The following is a 19750-nucleotide window of genomic DNA, read 5'->3' on the forward strand; positions in this document are numbered from 1 at the left end:
ATTGAAAATTCCAGGGGAAGTACAGATAAAGATATGTGGGAAACAACTCAACGGTTGAATGGTGGATGTTAATGGTTTGATATTTTAATGTATCTTTGATTTTCACAGCATGGATTTGTTAAGGGCAGGTTGTGTCTGACTAACTTGATTGAATTTTGACTTGAGGTAACAAGGAGGTCGATGAGGCTACTGCGTTTAATATCGTCTATATGGATGTTAGCAAGGCTTTTGATAATGGTCCCACATGGCAGACTGGTCACGAAATGGGAAAAGCCCATGGAATCCAAGGCAAAGTGGCATGATGAATCCAAAATTGGCTCAGAGGCAGGAAGCAAAGGGTAATGGTCGATGGGTGTTTTTCTGATTGTGGAAGGCTGTTTCCAGTAGGGTTCTGCAAAGTTCAGTACTAAATCCCTTGCTTTTTGTGGTATATATCAATGATTGAGACTTGAATGTATGGGGTATGATTAAAAAGTTTGCAGATGATATAAAAGTTGGCCGTGTGGTTGATAATGAAGAAAAAAGCTATGGACTGGTCAGGTGGGCAGAACAGTGGCAAATGGAATTCAATCCAGAGAAGTGTGAGGTAATGCATTTGGAGAGAGCTAACAAGGCAAGAGAATACACAATAAATGGTAAGACACTGAGAAGTGTAGAGGGACAGAGGGACGTTGGAGTGCATGTCCACAGATCCCTAAAGGTAGTAGGACAGGTAGATAAAGTAGTTAAGAAGACATATTGGATACTTGTCTTTATTAGATGAGGCATAGAATATAAGAGCAGGGAGGCCATGCTTGAACTATAAAACACTAGTTAGACCATAGCTGGAGTACTGCATGCAGTTCTGGTCACCACATTACAGGAAAGATGTGATTGCAGATGAGAGGGTACAGGGGAGATTTACGAGGATGTTGCCTGGACTGGAGAATTTTAGCTATGAGAAAAGATTGGATAGGCTGGGGTTGTTTTCTTTGGAACAACGGAAGCTGAGGGGAGACGTTATTGAATTATGAGGGGCCTAGATAGAGTGGATAGCAGAGAGATCAATAACCAGGGGGCATAGATTGAAAGTAATTTTTAGGAGGTTCAGAAGGGATTTGAGGAGAAATATTTTCACCCAGAGGGTGGTGGGGGTCTGGAACTCACTGCCTGAAAAGGTGGTAGAGGCAGAAACCCTCATCACATTTAAAAACTACTTGGATATGCACTTGAAGTGCCGTAACTTACAAGGCTACGGACCAAGGTGGGATTAGGCTGGATAGCTCTTTGTTAGCCAGCATGGACACAATGAGCCGAATGATCTCCTTTTGTGCTGTAAATTTCTATGATTCTATGATATGAAGCTCAAATGGATGAGAGAGAATCCAGAAATTACCACATTGTACAGGGCCACAAAGCTGAATACAGATGAGGTAGGCCTTGTGATCCATTTAGCTTATCCTTTCATAGAAATCTATGGTTCCCCCACCACAGCATCTAACTGTGCCTTGGAAGACTTTGTAGATTTTGCCTCCACTACCCATACTGGATGAACATTCCACTATCATCACTCTGTGTGAAGGAGTGCATCCTGAAAATGTCTCTTACCAGTTTGTACCTCCTATCCTTGTCCTTCAGCAGTGGTTTACCAGTGTGTGGAAGAAGTGGCCTTTTCTCATTCCATGTTTTATTTTGTAAATGTATGCTGCCATTTGATGGCAGCAGTGAAAGCTGCAGCAAGAATGAGACAAATAGATGAGCCCACCAGAATGGAGAGGGTACTTCATTCTAACAGTCACCATCAGAACGTCGCAAAAACACAGGAGCATCGTAGATGGTGGTGTAATGAAGGAGCACTGTATTTGATTAGATTGTTGGCTGCATGTTATGTGGTAAATAGCTTTGAATTTTGCACTTCAAGTCATAAGTTCTTTGTTGTCCTTCACTAGAACTGGAATGATGATTACTTTAGACTATGTAACAGTTATTTTGTAGGTTGATGAAAAATATTTCAATTGTTTTGTTCTTTACTCTCAAGAAGGTTGATTGCTTATTATAGGGGGATATTTTCTGTTTTCTTCTCACAATTCCCGCATAATCCATGTTCATGGGAGTTGGATTTTCTTGCTGAACCATTTTTTAAGTATCACCTTAGCATGTGATTGTGTGAAGCCCCTTAGACATCAATCCTGGCCTGTAACACAAACACAGGAACAATAACAGCATTGTGCCTTAGGTTAAAACATAGAAAAGGGAGCTGGATGGTGCAGTGTATTAGACACCGAACTTTCACCTCTGGGACCTGGTTCAAACCCAAACCAATGAGATTAAAACCTCTCTGTCTGCTGGCTGAAAGGGTCCGATACAAAATGGTTTTGTGCAGTCTCAAGTCCTAGTGAGAATGAACTTGAACAAAAAACTATCTCTAATTCACCACTAAATCACAATCTCACTCGGAGAAATCACAGGAGGGTTGGTGTGGGAAATGGAAAAAGTGGTGTTGGGGATGCTTTTCTAGAGATTGGGGATGATGCAGAGGTTGGGGACGATGTTGGTGCAGAGTAGAGAGAGCATACTTCTGCATTTAGCTGTGCTACGCCTGAGCTGAGTGTGCTTGATGCTGCTTGTTAGGTGCCTGAAATGAGAGAGTTCCATTCCTCAATACTGACATCCCTCACCTTGACCAACACAGACAAAAAATAGCAAAGTAAAAATATTGAACAGAACCTGCTATATGTCCAAGTTTCTTATAGGTGATTCATTTTTATTTCCAAAACATTATAGCAAAGAGTTGAGCAAGTGCAGCTTCAAGACCATTTTATGGAGTGAGATTGAATACAACAACCATGATTAATGCAACACACGAAGAATTAACTTAAATCTATGTCATTATATTTTTTCAGTATTTTGTGACACATATTACATCACCACATTCCATGTTTACATGACAAAAACTAAAGCTTTGCCAAACTGAATTTAAAAAGTGAGGGTGACGCCTTTTAATGCATCATACTGAGTAGGCAAGGAATTTGTTGTTCTTCTGAATCTGGTTTAATCTGCAGTCCCCTCACTCCTTCTCCAAGCTAACCAACTCCATTATCTTGTTCTTCCCACTGAGCCGAACCCAGCAACAAATCCAGCGAATTGCATGGTTATTCAACTCCTAACAAACTTTAGGTTACCCTGGCAATGGTAGGTGATTAAGCAGCTCTGAGTGTGAAAGATGAGTCGGTATACAGGAAATCTTTGCTGATGTAGAAGGTGTGTTTCTTTCCTCTCACAGTCCATAAAATGGTCCTTATTAACTGTTGTGTTCTCTTGTGTTGGCGCAGGAACTGCTCAGTTTGTTTGGGGATATATCATACAAATGTTCTGTGATTCATTTTTAATATCATTCAATGACCCGAGACTTGTGGTTCTGCTGACAGAGAACAGGCAGCATTCGCCGTTATTTAGCCTTTGAAACTGCCCACAGCCTGAGGCGGAAATCCTGAAGTTGCGGTCTGTCATTCACTGCTCCTCCACGGTCTGCATTATGCCCTCCCCCGCCCCCACTCCCACCATCTACCAGAGCCGTCAGTCAATGATCTGATGAAAACTTCCCCTTTCCCGAACAAATATCGCTCTGAGAAACCCCATAAAAAGGTAGACCCATTCAAATGAGTTGTAACTGGGGTTTTAATGCCGATCTGAGTAATAACCACTGATAACAACCGTTCTGACTTTGAAAAATTAATTTTATATTGGTAGAATGTCAAATTTCTCCATGAAATAAAAAATTATTAGATTTTAAAATTAATTAAAAACATTTTTTTAAAGTTTGTTCATGATATTTCAGCTTCTACCTGTAGCATTTTTTTTAAAGTGATTTATTATTAATACTTTCTATTTCTTTTTCTCGGTCTGTGAGAATTCTGCAAAGTGATTGGCAGCTTGTTGACGTCACAGCAACTCGCACTATGGGATTCCCAATAAACTATGTTGATTTCAGCTGGGCGTCGGAAAAGCCGAACTTCTCGCCACAGAGATTGCGAGATTTTTGTGGGAAATTTACTTCAGGGTCAGCGACACACATCTTTACTTCACCGCTGACCGCAAATTATGGGCCACTATGTATTTTTAAGAGGTTGTATTACTTTTTGGTTTGTTTTTTCGAGTGTACCTACCTGTGCTAATCTACCTGTGCAATCCCATATAACGGTATGGTGAAAGAATTCAACAAACCAAAAAGTACAAAATCAAATTCAACTCAAAGAAAAATCATTGTTTTTTTATTTCCAAGTTATTTAAATAAACAGAATATTGATCGCTAGTGGGTGGGTTATGAAGACTATTTCTGTACCTGGGGTTTCGCTTAAAAGGTTCCATCGTTATCTTGAGGGAATTCAAAACATAAGCCACTGGTGAAAGCCAGACAGCAGAAACTCACCCACAAACTCTGACTCCTCCAACATTGTGGCTTCCCCTCTACGCGCAGCAGTTACTTTTCCACAATGTGGAAGAAAGTTAGCATTTCATGCCTATGTTGCTGTCCAGATGCAGCATAAGAAAGTAATTTAGTAAGATTCCAGCCAGTTAATAATGTAGCATGCGTGCTGCATGGTATTCCCGTACTTTAATGTACAGACACTGCTTGTTTGATTGACCTAAACTTTCTCCATTCAGGATTCCTGAAGGTCCCATTGACCAGGGACCTGCTGCTGCTGGAAGAGTGCGTGCGTTAGAAGAACAACTGATACAGGCCAAAGAGCAGATAGAAAGCTATAAGAAGCGACCAGGTAAAGGTAGGTGATTACCCTGTTCCACTGGGTCTCCAAAGTGTAAACATTGAGTCCCTTGTCAGGAAACCTTTGCCTGACGTGGATGTTTGTTGGTGTGATTCCTTCCTTTCTCGCACAGTCCATAAAGTGGTCTTTATTAACTGCTGTATTCCCTTTGCAGCTTTTGAAGTAACTTGTTATTAAATGACTAGGACTGTACATTTCTATTACTAAATAATGTATAGCTTGTATCATCAACAAAATGGCAAATATACCAATTCACCAGCTCGATGGGTATTGCGCCCTGTGGCGCCCTAGCAAGCTTCCTGTTTCTGTCATGGTCGGAGTTCAGCAGCCCGACCATATTAAATAAAGATGTCGATACACAGTGCATGCAGTAGTTGTGGTGCATAGCAACAATTAGAAGTAAAATTGTTGTTTTGGCTCTGACTGGAGGGCTGATTTAAATGGCTTAGGTTTTGCCCCGTGTCTTGAGCAGGTTATTTGACTGTATTGCTTGTTAAGAGAACATTTCCTTTGTCGGTGTGCATCTATCTGTAGCACCCAAGTAGCTGACTTCAGCTTAAATATTCAGTGTGTGAGGGAAAAGAAGGCTCTGTGAAATTGCAGTTGTGAATGTTCTCTCTGACTGCAGCACAGAGCCATGCCAGAGTGCTGAGCCACTTATCACCACGCCCCCCACACACTTTCCAGATCTCTTCAGCCAAATGAAGAGGATGGTCTGACTGCTTAACTTCCCACAACTGCTCTCGATGTCCGTGTGCAACTGGCTGGCGGGAAGAATAGTCCAAGTGTCAGTTTCTGCCCCACTTGCATGATGCCTGACTGAGATCTTATTATAACTTTTATTTACATAGCGCCTTTAACGTAGTAAAACGTCTCAAGGCACTTCACAACAATTTTACAAAACATTAGATATTGACCGTTGAGGGAAAGAGAGAAAAAGCGGAAGAAGGAAGTGTAAAAAGAGGTTAAAGACTCGGGTCTGAAGCAGCAGCCAAAATGTGCTGATAGACAGGCGAAAAAACTAAAAAAAAAGAAATTCAAATTACATTGTAAATAATACAATAAGGAGTATACAATAGTAAAATCAGTATAGTAAAGATTAATTATAATTAAACAAAATTAAATAATATATGCCATAATTATAAATTGTTAAAATTAGAAAATCAGCAATTGAAGCAAATTAAATCACTTATTAGCTTTCTTTAAAATTCATTCCCTGTCCAGATATTCAGTAAATCTGGAAGAACCAATCACCGTCCTCCATCCTTGTGATGTCATTATTTTATTACTTTTTATTTCTCATTTTGTCCCTTTGACAGGTTTGTTGAGGTTCCAGGCTCAACCCTCCCTCCAGCTGCTCCAGGCTTGAGCTGCCTCCGTTGTCAAGGAGTGACACAATTCTCCCAATGGGGCAAAGTATTTGAAGTAGCAGGCAGCTCTTTGCTTCAAATTTGGAGTTGAGCTTTAAGCTACTTAAAGACGAAGGATAAGCATAGTGCTATGTTCCCTGCCCAATCTATGTAATACTAAAAAGTGATTAGACAATGTGCTGCTTAGTAAGGGGCATTCTCAATGGTTGATGCTGAACCCCATGAAATTCCACCATTTCAGGTTTCCCCTCGCACCAGCGTTTGCTCTGCTGAACTCAATCATGAGTGGGTCAGAGTGACTGTCAATGAAATGCTATGATGTGGGGCAAGTTTGCATTTTGACTAGGAAATGGCTCAGCCAGGAAAAGCAGTGCAGGTTGGGTTCAGCGGATGGTGATGAATTCGGAATGACACAGATTTTTACATCACTTTGTAATTGCCTGTAGATTTGGAAGAATCTTTTGTTGAACCGAACCCCCAAACCTCTCATCAGTACTGTTGACCAGGTAGCCTGAATATTTTCTGAATGTCTTACACTTTTTGAATATAAACAATATGAGAACTGATCCTTTATGGCTCTGAAAATGAGGACATATTTCCTTCCCATCATTGAGCAATGCTGAAAGTGAATCTTTTCTGTTGGTCAAGGTTTGAGTGTTTATAATCTGGAATTATGCAGAATGCTTCTTGGGTTGCATTTTTCACCGAAATAACATTTTAAATATGTAATTTTCTGCAGTATTTGATTTAATTTAGTAATATAAATGTAACTATATCACTGGTGGGCTGAATTAGATTTTCAGCTGGTTAACTGTTTAACTGTTCATGGCCCTTCATTTACCTTGGGGCAGAGCAAGGCACTTTTGTTGGGAGAGTGTTTACTGTCATTGCAATAAAGTAATTGGAAGCCCTCACTTGGAGCACTTCTCTTGTGTCACTGATGTGGTGCAGCAGGTCCTGGGAAAGAACACGAGGAGCTGCGGCGTAAGATTGAGAATGGAGTGAAGGAGCTGTGGTTCTTTGTGCAGAGCGAAGTCCTGAAAGTGAAACACCTGGAGGGCGATGAGGCACAAAGGCAGGCAGATGCATTACTTGAAAATCTGGGCCACCAGCAGAGGTAAGGTCCATTCATCTCTTAACAACATGACAGTGTTGCTAGCTTCTGTTTTCATTTATGCAGGCAGCTGTTCAAAGGTCTTTAAAAGCCCCATTAAGCTCATGTCAGCTGTGGCTCAGTTGGGCAGCACTCTTACTTCTAAGTCAGAAGGTTGTGGGTTCAAGTCCCACTGCAGGTACTTGGAACACATAAATTTAGGCTGACACTCCAGTGCAGTGCTGAGGGAGTCTTTTTGATGAGAGGCTAAACCGAAGCCCTGTCTGCTCTCTCGGGTGGACATAAAAGATCCCATGGCACTATTTCGAAGAAGAGCAGGGGCGTTATCCCCCGTGTCCTGGCCAATAATAATCCCTCAACCAGCATAACAAAAACAGATTACCTGATCATTATCACATTGCTGTTTGTGGGAGCTTGATGTGCGCAAGTTGGCTGCTGCGTTTCCTACATTACAACAGTGACTACACTCCAAAATTACTTCATTGGCTGTAAAGCGCTTTGAGACGTCCAGTGGTTGTGAAAGGTGCTTTATAAATGCAAGTTCTTTTTTTCTTTCTTGGACTGACATTTCAGTGCTATACCGATAGCAATGCTGTTTCAGAAAACTGCTTGAGGTTTCAACGTGCTTTGTACAACTTCTGATATTCCACAACAATGCAGACAAACATCTGCAAATTTAGAAAGCACTGAGTCTCCTTTACAATCCACAGTTTAATAATAACTTCCACTGCAGATCCTCTTGCACAATCTAGTACACTTAGAGACCCTTAATGTTAATTACAGGATGCTTTTGGGCCCAAGTCAAACGTAAAATTCTTCAAGCAGCAACAGGAAACATCTCCCATCAAGCAGGCAGTGAACATTTTTTTGCTGTTCACCTGCCTCAAAGTTTAATCAATGCTCCAAGTGAATTTTAGCCACCAATCCAGTCTAGGTCCTGTGCGGGTTCTGGTGGCCTTCGAGACCCTCAATTGGATTACTGTTTTGTAATTCCCTCCAAGGAGTCCCTTGATTCCATGTTTTTTTTAATTTATTTATTCCTTTACAGGATGTATGCACCACTGGCAAGGCCGGCATTTATTGCTCATCCCTAATTACCCTCGAGAAGGTGAACTGCTGCAGTTAGTGTGGTGCAGGTACTTCCACAGTGCTGACTTTATCGCAGCGGCTTGGTACAACTGAGTGGCTTGCCGGGCCATTTCAGAGGGCAGTTAAGAGTCAACCACATTGTTGTGGGTCTGGAGTCCCATATCTTAGCAGTCCTTTGGGTGGCAATTGGGCGCTGGTGGACCGGGTAAGGACAGCAGGTTTCCTTCCCTAAAGGACATTATTTGGGTTTTTAACGACAATCCGGTAGTTTCCTAACAACCCGCCAGCGCCCGATTGCCACCCAAAAGACTGCTAAGATTCCCAAGATTATCACTGGCGTAAACCCCCCCCCCCCAAAAAAGAAAAAAAATCTGCCCAGCGAAAAAAATGGGCATTGCATCCCGATTCTTGGCAAAAAAGTGGAATTCAGGGTCGATTGGGCAGTTCTTAAAGAAAATGGGTGATAATTTAAAAATTCACAAAACATTTACCTCAAGGCTGCGGGTTGGGCCTCGGAGTTGAAAAATACTAAATATATTTTTTTAAAACAGAACATAAAAAATCATAAAAACATTCTCGGGACCCTTTTAACTTGAATCACTACAACAGAATTTTACAATAATCAGTAAACAACCAATTACTTACTTTTTTCTTGCAGAGCTACTCACCTACCGTCCAGCTCTGCTAATTCTCGTGGGCATTTTTTTTCATACTTACCTACGGGTCACCTCTGAGCCAAAAATCGCTCCAGGGCGATCTGTGGATGGTGCACGCCGACAGTCCGCTCCCCAGCGGTACCTCAAAACCACTGGCGTAACTCAGCTGGGCAATTTCTCGCCGACCCTGTTATCACCCAAAACAACCAGTACCACCCAGAAACCGGGGCGGGGGTAGGGGTGGCGGGGGTAAGCCAATGCAATTTCTAGCCCATGGTCATTGTTGCTGATAGAAAGAAGGAAATAAATAAATATTTGGATTTATATAGCGCCTTTCACGCCCACCGCACATCTCAAAGCACTTTACAGCCAATTAAGTACTTTTGGAGTGTAGTCACTGTTGTGATGTAGGAACCGCGGCAGCCAATTTGCACAGAAGCAAGCTCTCACAAATAGCAATGTGATCATGACCAGACAATCTGTTTTTTTTTGTTATGTTGATTGAGGGATAAATATTGACCAGGTCACGTGATAACTCCCTGCTCATCTTCGAAATAATGCTATGGGATCTTTTAAGTCCATTTGAGAGAGCAGACGGGGCCTCGGTTTAATGTCTCATCCGAAAGATGGTACCTCCAACAGTGCAGCACTCCCTCAGCACTGCACTGGAGTGTCAGCCTAGATTCTTTTGTACTTAAGTCCCTAGGGTGTGCTTGAAACCACAATCTTCTGATTTAGAGGTGAGGGTGCTACCCACTGAGCCACATCTGATACTCTGACAGCTGATAGTGGCTTGATAATTCCAGATTTAAAAAAAAATTAACTGAAATTAAATTCCCCAGCTGCCATGGTGGGATTTGAACTCACGTCTCTGGATTATTACTCCAGGCCTCTGAATTACTCGTTCAGTAACATAACGACTATGCTACCATACCCATGTTGAAATGTGGGATAGTGTGTCTTTCCAGAAAAGGTTACTGTAACTGGTATAAATTCTAAACATTGTAGGTCATGACTTGGTGACCTGGTAAAGTGACGGTTATTCTTATTGAGTAAATTCACGTACCCAGCAGGGTTATGCTGTTGTACTAGCACAGTATTTTAATTTTTTTTTGTTGAGGTGTGTTTATACACGTGATTGATTTGCAGGCAGGGAAATGGAGCATATTTCCACCTCACATTTGATGCCTCTGCTGGACACTTCAGAGCTCCCTGTACATTAATCTGATAATGTACACCGTCCTGATAATGTTTGTTACCATCATAAAATGGTGCCGTTTGTGCTCTCCATTCTTATGTTCTCTTTGAGTGAGATAGCTATATTGGTGCAGATCAATGCTGAGGGAAGTTTTGCACAATGCACTTACGTAAACCCTTAGGTGGAGACTTCTCTGACTTCGTTATACAGAATTAGACCAGCAACAGATGAAAGAAACCTTCATCCAGTCTATCTTGGCTGTGTTTGAGCTCTAGTTCCAGAAATGGTAGGATAGCATTTTAAAGTACTGCACTGGCTACTCCCCTGTTCTATAACAGAAGTTGCGTGCTCTTCAATCAGCACTTTGAGACACAGAATTTGACTGTCAGAGTGAGTTAGGTTTGGCAGGGGGTGGGCAGTTGGCAATTTATTAATTCTGGTGAGTAACTACATTTTACTTTGAGCTTGCATATGCAACTTCACTGTTGGCACTATTGTGCCATTCTTATGGCTAACCTGAAGAATACTGCGAGTGGAAAGGCATGGGAAGGGATGTGCCACTTGCAGTGAAATATAGACATAGAAACATAGAAACATAGAAAATAGGTGCAGGAGTAGGCCATTCGGCCCTTCTAGCCTGCACCGCCATTCAATGAGTTCATGGACAGATGGGAAGAATAACTGGGGTGAAATTGCCTTGTGGCCTGATTGGGGGGCGGTAACCTGCTCAGGGCCGGTGCAGAGATCCCGCCCCAGCTGCTCCACTTCGTTTAAGGGCGGGACCAGCGGCACTCACGGGGCACGATCGGGAGCACTACACAGATGCTCCGCATTAGCACTGACGTGCTTCAATGCCCCTCCCCTTCGCTTAAAGGGGAGGCCTCTGCACACTGGGCATGGTGTCTGATGGCCTCCACTGGACCGCCAATACAGAGTGCCGGGCTGCACGATGGCGGCCCAGACGACGCTAAAAAACAGGTAGCCGACCTGAGAGGTAAAAAATGTAAGATGGCAGCACGGGGCGTTGACATCGCCCGTAGCGGCCTCGCGGGGCGCTACTGAAGATTTGTTCCGGAGCGAAAACACGTCGCTGCGCATGGTGGTGACATCATCATCACTGCCGCAGAGGCCTGGGTCGCTAACAGTTTGCACCTCCGCTGACTCCTGTGGAATTTCGCGGGAGGCGGTAGTGGCCCCGGGCCCCGTTTGCGCCCCCTGGGAACACTTATGGGAGATGCAAATTATGCATTTTCTCTGCCCTGGTTTTGAGCGCCACAGTCAAAATAATTACTGTCCATCATAGGAACTCTTATAATTAATAATGGTACCACCTTTAATCTGGTTACCATCAATTAAAATATTACACCATTTTATCTAGTTGTCTGTGACCTACTGTGACACAGCAGCAATGCTTCACGCTTTCCATCCCTGACATCTGCATCCACACTTAGAAAAACGTATCCAAGGGGATCTGCACTTCCTATTGAGCCAAAGCTCAACAGCAGTAATCTTCAGTCATGCACGAGGTGGTAATTGAGGAGCGGCAGCTTGACTGAAGGCTGAGAATGTTAAAAGATGACATTTGATTGGTTGCCCGCTGTAATCAAGTTGCCCAATCTGAATTGTACACCTGCTGTGCACAATCATGCTCTTTGTTTCTTCACTTTATTCGCATTTTATGGCACTTTTATTTTCCAGCCATCTAAGTAGGAATGGGAACGAAAAGAACAATGTAGTGTTGAGCGACAGAATGTTGGGTCCTGCCTGATTGGTCCCATTGATCCTTTTTGGGATGGATTGGAAGCTGATCATCTCTAGGCCCATTTCCAATGTCTCCTACAGCTGGGTTTAGAGTGCCATTTGACAGCTGCCTGGAGGTAGGTTGCCTGCCTGCCCATACAGAGGGGGAATGGGAGGTGAACATTTGAAAAGAAGGTATAAAGATAAAGTAGAATCGTTAGTGGGGTAGGGTCGAAGAAGAAATTGGGAGTGAGATGGTATGAAATAGTATCACTGAATTTGGCAACAGTATGTAAATTGAATAATTTTAAAATTGCATTTAAAAGTTTTTCTAGTTTTTGATTTATACTGTTAACCAATTGCAGTTCTCCCAATGAGAGACGGTACAACTATTGAATCTCCATTTGAGGTTTATCACCACTCCAGGGACTTGAGTACATAAAAAAATCTAGGCTGACACTCCAGTGCAGTGCTGATGGAGTGCTGCACTGTCGGAGGTGCCGTCTTTCACAAGAGATGTTAAATCGAGGCTCTTCAAGTGGACGTAAAAGATCCCAAGGCACTATTTCGAAGAAGAGCAGGGGAGTTATCCCAGGTGTCCTGGCCAATATTTATCCCTCAATCAACATATCAAAAAAACAGATTATCTGATCATTATCACATTGCTGTTTGTGGGAGCTTGCTAGTGGGCAAATTGGTTGCCGTGTTTTCCTACATTACAACAGTGACCACACTCAAAGTACTTCATTGGCTGTAAAGCACTTTGAGACGTTTGGTGGTCATGAAAGACGCTATATAAATCCAAGTTTTTCTTTTCTTTTTAAATTACTTTTAATGTTAACGTGCACTCAGTATTCTGCATTTTGCTTGCTTAACCTCCAGGGACAACATTAAGTGCTTCCAGTCAGCTACACAACTTCATTTCCCCCCCTTCCTCCCTAAAGTCACAGACTAATGCCGGGGTACAGTTCTACAGTGTCTGGCAGCCCTGTGCTGCATCAACTGGCCATTCGTCATGTGTCTGCCAAGGCAAAGTTGATGGGGTGCCACAACCTAGCCTGAACTTTGGCTAATGATAAGGCACAGAAACCAATGGTAATATTTTGTTCCCCTTTCCCCCAAAATCTCTGGGATGCTCCATTACTGCCCTAGCCAAGATTAACTAAATCAGTAAAGACCTGAGATCAAACCGGTATCTCACTGATCTGGGTCAAGCATGGTGAAGTGCATTTATCTGATGAACCATTGAGGAGCTTTACAGATTGATGTGGAGCTTCTCCTCTCTTGTCTTGATAACAATCCCAGCTTTGGACTGAAACTCTTTAACATTTCCATTTCCTCAACTTTTTGCTGGTGTACATAAAATGACAGGGGGGGGGGGGATTTATCTCGCAGAATCGGGAGCCTTAGAAGTGACGGAATTTTGTCCCTTCGATTTGTATTACCCAAATACATTTTATGCACCTTCCACAACAACCTGCCACAGGGTTCCATTCCCGTCAGTCTCAACTGAATTACAACTTGTCCCATAGAGAGAGAGAAAGAAAGAAAGAGGGCATTGTTCTAATGGTTTGTGATAACCAGTCCCCTGTGATCTGTGACATGGTAATTAGACTGCCTTTTGAACCTTGTTTGTGTTTCATTGCACTTTTTAGGTCTATTATGGCAGATGTATACTACCTCAGTCAAACAGACGGGGCCGCTGAATGGAGAGAGAAAGAGGCCAAGGATCTGACAGATCTGGTTCAGCGGAGAATAACATACCTGCAGGTAATGCTCGTTTGATGTACAGTGAGCATGAATAACTGCCTTTTATGTCAGCCTAATGCAACGTCAAGAAAACAAGCCCTTTCTCAAAAAATAGTAAACAAAAGATTACAGTATTCAGTCGGGGTTAGTGTCACAAGTAAGATTATCTGTCAGTTTTGTGATTAATTTTCTGAAAAATGAAATGCAACAGTGTGTAAACCAGGCCAGTAGATATGTAGTCTTGCATTAGTTTGTTGATCAATATCTCTATTCCCATAGAATTATAGAGATCCATATTTAAAGTCATCTTGGGAGAGGGGTCCAATTTGCCTGTATAGTGATTACCTCTGCCTTCTTTTCTTCAAACTCATGGCTTTATTCAGGGTTATTATTTGAATTGAGTTGTACACAAAGAAAAACCTCACGTAATTGATGATTTCAGGTTGATTGCTGTGATGACTCTATTGGAGTACACGACACTGATTAATATTCAGCACCCTGGAGAGCAACCTACAGAAGTCAAACACTTTACAGTGCTGATAAATCTATTTGTCCACACAGCTAATGGCCCAGATTTTACTGTCAAAATACTGGTGAAGCGAATGGCGCTCACTGTTGTTTGAGCGTAAATGGTACAGCAACTTCCGGTGAGGGGCAAATATGAAATTAAATGCTAATACCCAAACATTTCAGTCCGAGCTGCGCCACTCGCCATTAGCTTTGAGAAAGCCGGCATTTTGCTCTCTGCCTCACCATTGAGACGCTTTGAATGGCATGAAGGTGCTATATTTGCACAGTAGCTATGAAAAACTTGGCACAGAAAGTCAAGTCTTATCAATACAAGTGCAAGTACCCTTTTAACAACATGATAAGCATTAATTACTGCCAATCAACTGCTTTGACTCTGAAAATGAACTATTACGTGTTGAGTCTCATTCTTTCTGGTATTGTTGGAGATTTTAAAAATATCACATTTAATTTTCTTTTAATTTAAAATTTCCTTTCTGTCATTTTTTTCTCTCTCTCTTCATCCATTCATTCTTTCTTTTCCTCTCTCTCTTTCTCTTTCTGTACCTGATTTAAATTGAATTCACCCCCTTCAATTTACACTTCCTTCTCTGTCGTTCCTCTGTTTATTTCCCAATCTTTCAATATGATTGTTGTTGAGATACACAGTTGCTTGCCCTGGTCACTCAGGTCCCAGGTGCTGTGATGGTTATCAGCTCGCACTTTCAGCAACTTTCCACACAAAACAAATTTAAAAACCTAAATGTGCAGGAGCAAGTTTAACTAACGGCAGATATCGTTAGATTCACCCCTGCTGCAAAATCTGGGCCAATATGTTGTATTGCAGAAAATATGCATGGCTCAGACAAATCACTTCTTAAATGGCAAAATTCTTCCAAAATGTGTTTAGTAAGTGCAGAGGAACAATGACTATCAACTTGAATATAATGTAATTGCACTGAGTGGAGCATGCCTCAGGTATTCACTTATTTATGTGAGAGTTTATGTGCATTGTGTGTCCATCTGTTCTGACAGAGCAACATCTCCAGAATGCATGTCTGAACACAGTTCAGTGATCTATTGTATGATATACTGTATGAACAAGTTTTGATGCAGAAGTACCTTGAATAATCAGTACGTTGTCACTCTGTCAGTGTTGATCGAGCCTTGAGTCCTGTTTCTGATTTGGTCTTTTACTTCACGCACCTCTCGGGCAGTTCCTGATAGGTTACTGTATGGTGATAGACAAGGTAGACAACATGTGTCATTCCCAACAGATCCAACAATGGAGTTGCTATTGATATGAATCCTGAAAATAATCATGAATCAGCTTTAGTCATGTTTGAAAGCTCTTGACATTGGTGTTGGAAATTTGATTTGAAGTTATTTTGCTGATGGCTGGTAATGATGATGGTGAAGTTACATTTATTGCATTGTTAAATTTTTAGCTGGGGAACAGACCAGCCTCAGCAGTTAAAACGACACAAGTCAGTGACATTTACATCAATACATGGCTGTCCTATCTCTGAAATCTCCTCCAGCTTCACAATCCTGCGAGATATCTGCGCTCCTCTAATTCTGGCGTATTTGAGTATTCCTGATTGTAATCGCTCAACCAATGGTGGCCGTGCCTTCTGTTGCCTAGACCCCAAGCTCTGGAATTCCCTGCCTAAACCTCTCCGCCTCTCTACCTATCGCTCCTCCTTTAAGACGCTCCTTAAAACCTACCTCTTTGACCAAGCTTTTGGTCATCTGCCCTGATTTCTCCTTATGTGGCTCGGTGCCAAATTTTGTTTTATAACACTGCTATTCAGAGCCATGGGATGTTTTACTACATAAAGGCACTATGTTTAAATAAGTTGTTGTCATATGCTGAATAATTAGTTAAAGGCTGGAGAAGAAACTTCTGTATATCACAAAAACCACAAAGTTGTTTTTCTGAATCTGTAAAGTTGCAAAATGTAATGAAGTTGAGCAAATAAGTTTGCAATGAAACACTGCTGAAATATTAACAATAACGGCATTCCCAGCCATAGAATGGCTTGTAGAACAGAAGTGAGACCAGTAGGCTGGAAGTACTTGACTGAAGTAGAGGTTAAGGGAATTTGATATGTTGCCTCATACTTAGTTAAACATATCAATTACAAAAATAAATGCATTGTGTTTTGAAACTATCGAGGTTTATTCTGATCAGGTCCTTATAAACTTGGAGGTAACTTTAACTTTGTAGACTAGCACAACATCCTGAAATTTTAAACACTGACCAGTAAATGTGTAGCTGATCTTTTTCTTAATTACCGTTAAATTGTGTGCCACTAATTGGCAGCACTCTCGCCTTTGAATCAGCCCCACTCCAGAGATTTGAGCACACAAATCTAGGCTGACACTTAAGGGAGTGCCATCTTTCAGTTGAGATGTTAAACTGAGACCCTGTCTGCCTGTTCAGGTGAATGTAAAATATCCCATGACACGATTCTAAGAATAGGGAGCTCTCCCGAATGGTCAACATTTATCCCTCAACCAACACCATTGAAAACAGATTATCTGGCCATCTGTTCGTAGGACCTGACTGTGGGCAAATTGGCTGCCACATTTGCCTATATTACAACACTGCAAATTCATTGACTGTGAAGCACTTTGGGACAGCTTAAGGACATCGAAAGCACTGTATAAATGTAACTTTGTTCTTGTTAAGTTGTCATTATCATAGGCAGTCCCTCGAAGTAAGGATGACTTGCTTCCACACCAAAAAGGGATGAGTTCACAGGTGTTTAATGTTGCAATCTCGAACTAATATTCCAGATCCAGAACTACATCTTGAAAGGGTGGAAGATGCCTGTGCGTGGATTTTATTAATGTGTGGTGGCCGTTGCACACTAGTCACCACACGGGCTTGACAGAGCTCGGTCTTGGTCCAGTGGCAAGGATTACCCAAGATGACTGGAGACCAGCTCTGCTGCGTGGACCTAGTGCGCACACATATCGTAGTGTGGGCTGGCCCGTGCTGCCCCTGGGCCCCCTCCTCTCCGGGGCCCCGTCACTTCCATCTACAAACTCTTGCCGCTCCTTCGCCCCTCCTGTTGTGCCTGTCCACACTGCAATCATTGACCTGGCTTCGCAGCAGTCGCCCTCCTGCAGCAGCACGCGCTGCTCCCTGCACTGGTATGTCGCCGCACGCTGCTCCCTACAATGGCCCCGGCCTGCTGACGGTCTTGCAGGCTGGTACTGTGCCGATTTCCGGAGATAAGTTGTATCCCCTGCCTGTATCACAGTGCATAAAATTTCTCATTAAAAATCCAATCCCATAAAACATCTTTGAACTTTTCCAGGAATAGGTCTGCTGCTGTACAGATGAAATGTTCAAGATGCACTGGGGAAACCAATAAGAAATCTAAGGCGGGTTTCAGTGGAACCCTGCCACCATGGAATATATAATTTTTATTTTTACAAGTGAACTCTAATGCATAGCTCTGATTGAGGTCATGACTAGTTATAAGTTGCTGTCACTGATGGTCAATTCAATTGAAACTTCCAAGACTGAGGTTGAAAGATTTTTTTGAGGTTCAGTAATCAAGGATATGGATCAAAGGCAGGTAAATAGGGTTGAGGTACAGATCAGCCATGATTTACTTGGGTGGCTGAACAGGCTCAAGGGACAACATTTTCTACCTGATAATGATAGAGTAGCATTCAACTCTCCACTGACTAAAACTGGTTTTCAGCTGCTTTTGTGGAATGGTTTTAACCAACAGAGGACACTAGCCTATGGTGCTGTAAATCATCATGTGACTCCCCTATAGTGCTGTAAATTATCATGTGACTTCACTAAAGTGCTATGTTGTAGTATTTGCAGAAATATCAAAAACTATTTCTGAAACTGCCAACCCAACCAAATGTGTTACTTAGCAGTCCTAAATTATACAATAACGTTAAGAGTCATCATGATCATGATGAAAATGATGAGAGTAAGGTTGCTGATGTTGTAATTTTGAACAGAGTAGACAACATTACAGATGAGACTTAAGAAACATAGATGATTCTAAAGTGTACAATGTATGATATTAAATATTTACGTACTATTTCCAATGTGTCCTGAGGTCACACAAATGTTTAATGGCTATGGTGTTCGATGCTGTTAGAATTCCTTTTAAAATATAGAATTACTTTGTAGACCATAGGACAGGGTTTTAATAACATTAGATATTCAGAACTGAATTGAATGGAAATGTTATCCCATCTGTTTTTTTTACACTCCACACTTCATGAATTAATTAACTGGGATTTAATCACAAGTGAGATTAAAGTTAAAGTCTCGCTTTTTCTTTTGTTGGTTTGAACACCAGAAACTTAATTTGTGCTTAATTTTGTCTAACAGTGAAAGAAGAAACGGCGACAGAAGCTTAGACATGTACATTTCAGCCTCGCAGTGCAATGCTTGCGTGTCCCCAACTAACGCAAGGATATGGCATCAGAACAGGGAGTGGTCAGGGACAGTCAGTGACTGAGAATCAGACAGACAGAGAAGACAGGCAGTTCCCTCAAGGTGAGGAACAGGAGCTGAGAGGAAAGATGTTGGGAAACTAATCGTTTTACTTTTAAATTGAGAAATTTAAGAGTCACAGGTCCCTTGAGTTGTACTTGACACATTAATAATGAGGGTAAAATGTAAGATCAGTCCGAGAGTGATGGCTGAGCCTATAGAGACCTGATCGTGGAAGTATTTGGATGGTTAAAGCCAAGTTGTCAAGGGGAACACGTGTATGTTATCCAGTCCCTAACTGGACCGCAACTGGACTGCTGACACACCAAAAACCTAAACATGTTTTCCTCCACGAGAAAATAAACATCAAGGATTGCTTTCCCCTTATCAGAGGATCAGAAATAACGATTTTAAAGAGCTACATTTTGGTGCTGTTAGTCCAAAATCAACTCGCAGCATGATAACGGTAGCAAGTCCAAGCTATTCCATACACGTGGACACATTTTATTACTTCATTTTTGTTTTGAAAAGGGAAACATACTGTCAAATTTAAACCCTTGTCAATAAACCAGAAACAAACTAATTTGGATGACTTTAAGTCTTAGCCCAAGCTGTGGTACATGATCTGTTGGAAGAAGATCTATTTGAACAGCATGTTTCAATAAAAATGTTACAGTAATGAAATGTTTCGAATCGTGAGTTTTACAGCCAGTCATTACAGTGATTTGGAGAAACACAAGATTTTTACCGATGTAAAACTGACCGAGCACAAAATATTCAGGGGGTGAAATTGCCCTGCGCCCCAATTGGAGGCAGTAAACTGTTTGGGCTGAATTGGGCTTACCACCCCTTAAAGGAAGTGGAGCGCAATCTCACGCATTCCACTTATGATGGGGCGGGGCTAACGGGACGTGAACAAGAGCGCTAAGCGGATGCTCTGCAAAGAGCTGTTGCGTTTCAACGCCCCTCCCCATCGCTTAAAGGGGAAGGTTGCTGCACAGTCTGCAAAGCTTCACTGAACCACCAGGACAGTGTGGTGCCGGGGCTGCACCCAAAACAGCAGCCCGGACCACATGTGAGC

General features: G+C 42.1%; 1 protein-coding gene across 8 annotated transcripts in view; it reads left to right on the top strand.

The window, feature by feature from the left end:
* The window catches only part of LOC139262274 (alpha-(1,6)-fucosyltransferase), a 1093864-nt gene that overhangs the window by 856442 nt on the left and 217672 nt on the right, over positions 1 to 19750 (top strand). For 7 of the 8 annotated variants that reach the window (XM_070877420.1, XM_070877419.1, XM_070877418.1 and 4 more), the window contains 3 exons: positions 4645 to 4763; positions 7088 to 7253; positions 13589 to 13703. In XM_070877420.1, coding sequence (XP_070733521.1) covers positions 4645 to 4763; positions 7088 to 7253; positions 13589 to 13703 — 400 coding nt within the window. Of the gene's footprint in view, positions 1 to 4644; positions 4764 to 7087; positions 7254 to 8299; positions 8387 to 13588; positions 13704 to 19750 lie in introns of those variants that run through there. The other variant, XM_070877425.1, reaches the window with a different exon arrangement.

This window comes from Pristiophorus japonicus, chromosome 4 (assembly GCF_044704955.1).
Source record: "Pristiophorus japonicus isolate sPriJap1 chromosome 4, sPriJap1.hap1, whole genome shotgun sequence".
In the NCBI taxonomy this organism is placed as follows: Eukaryota; Metazoa; Chordata; class Chondrichthyes; family Pristiophoridae; genus Pristiophorus; species Pristiophorus japonicus.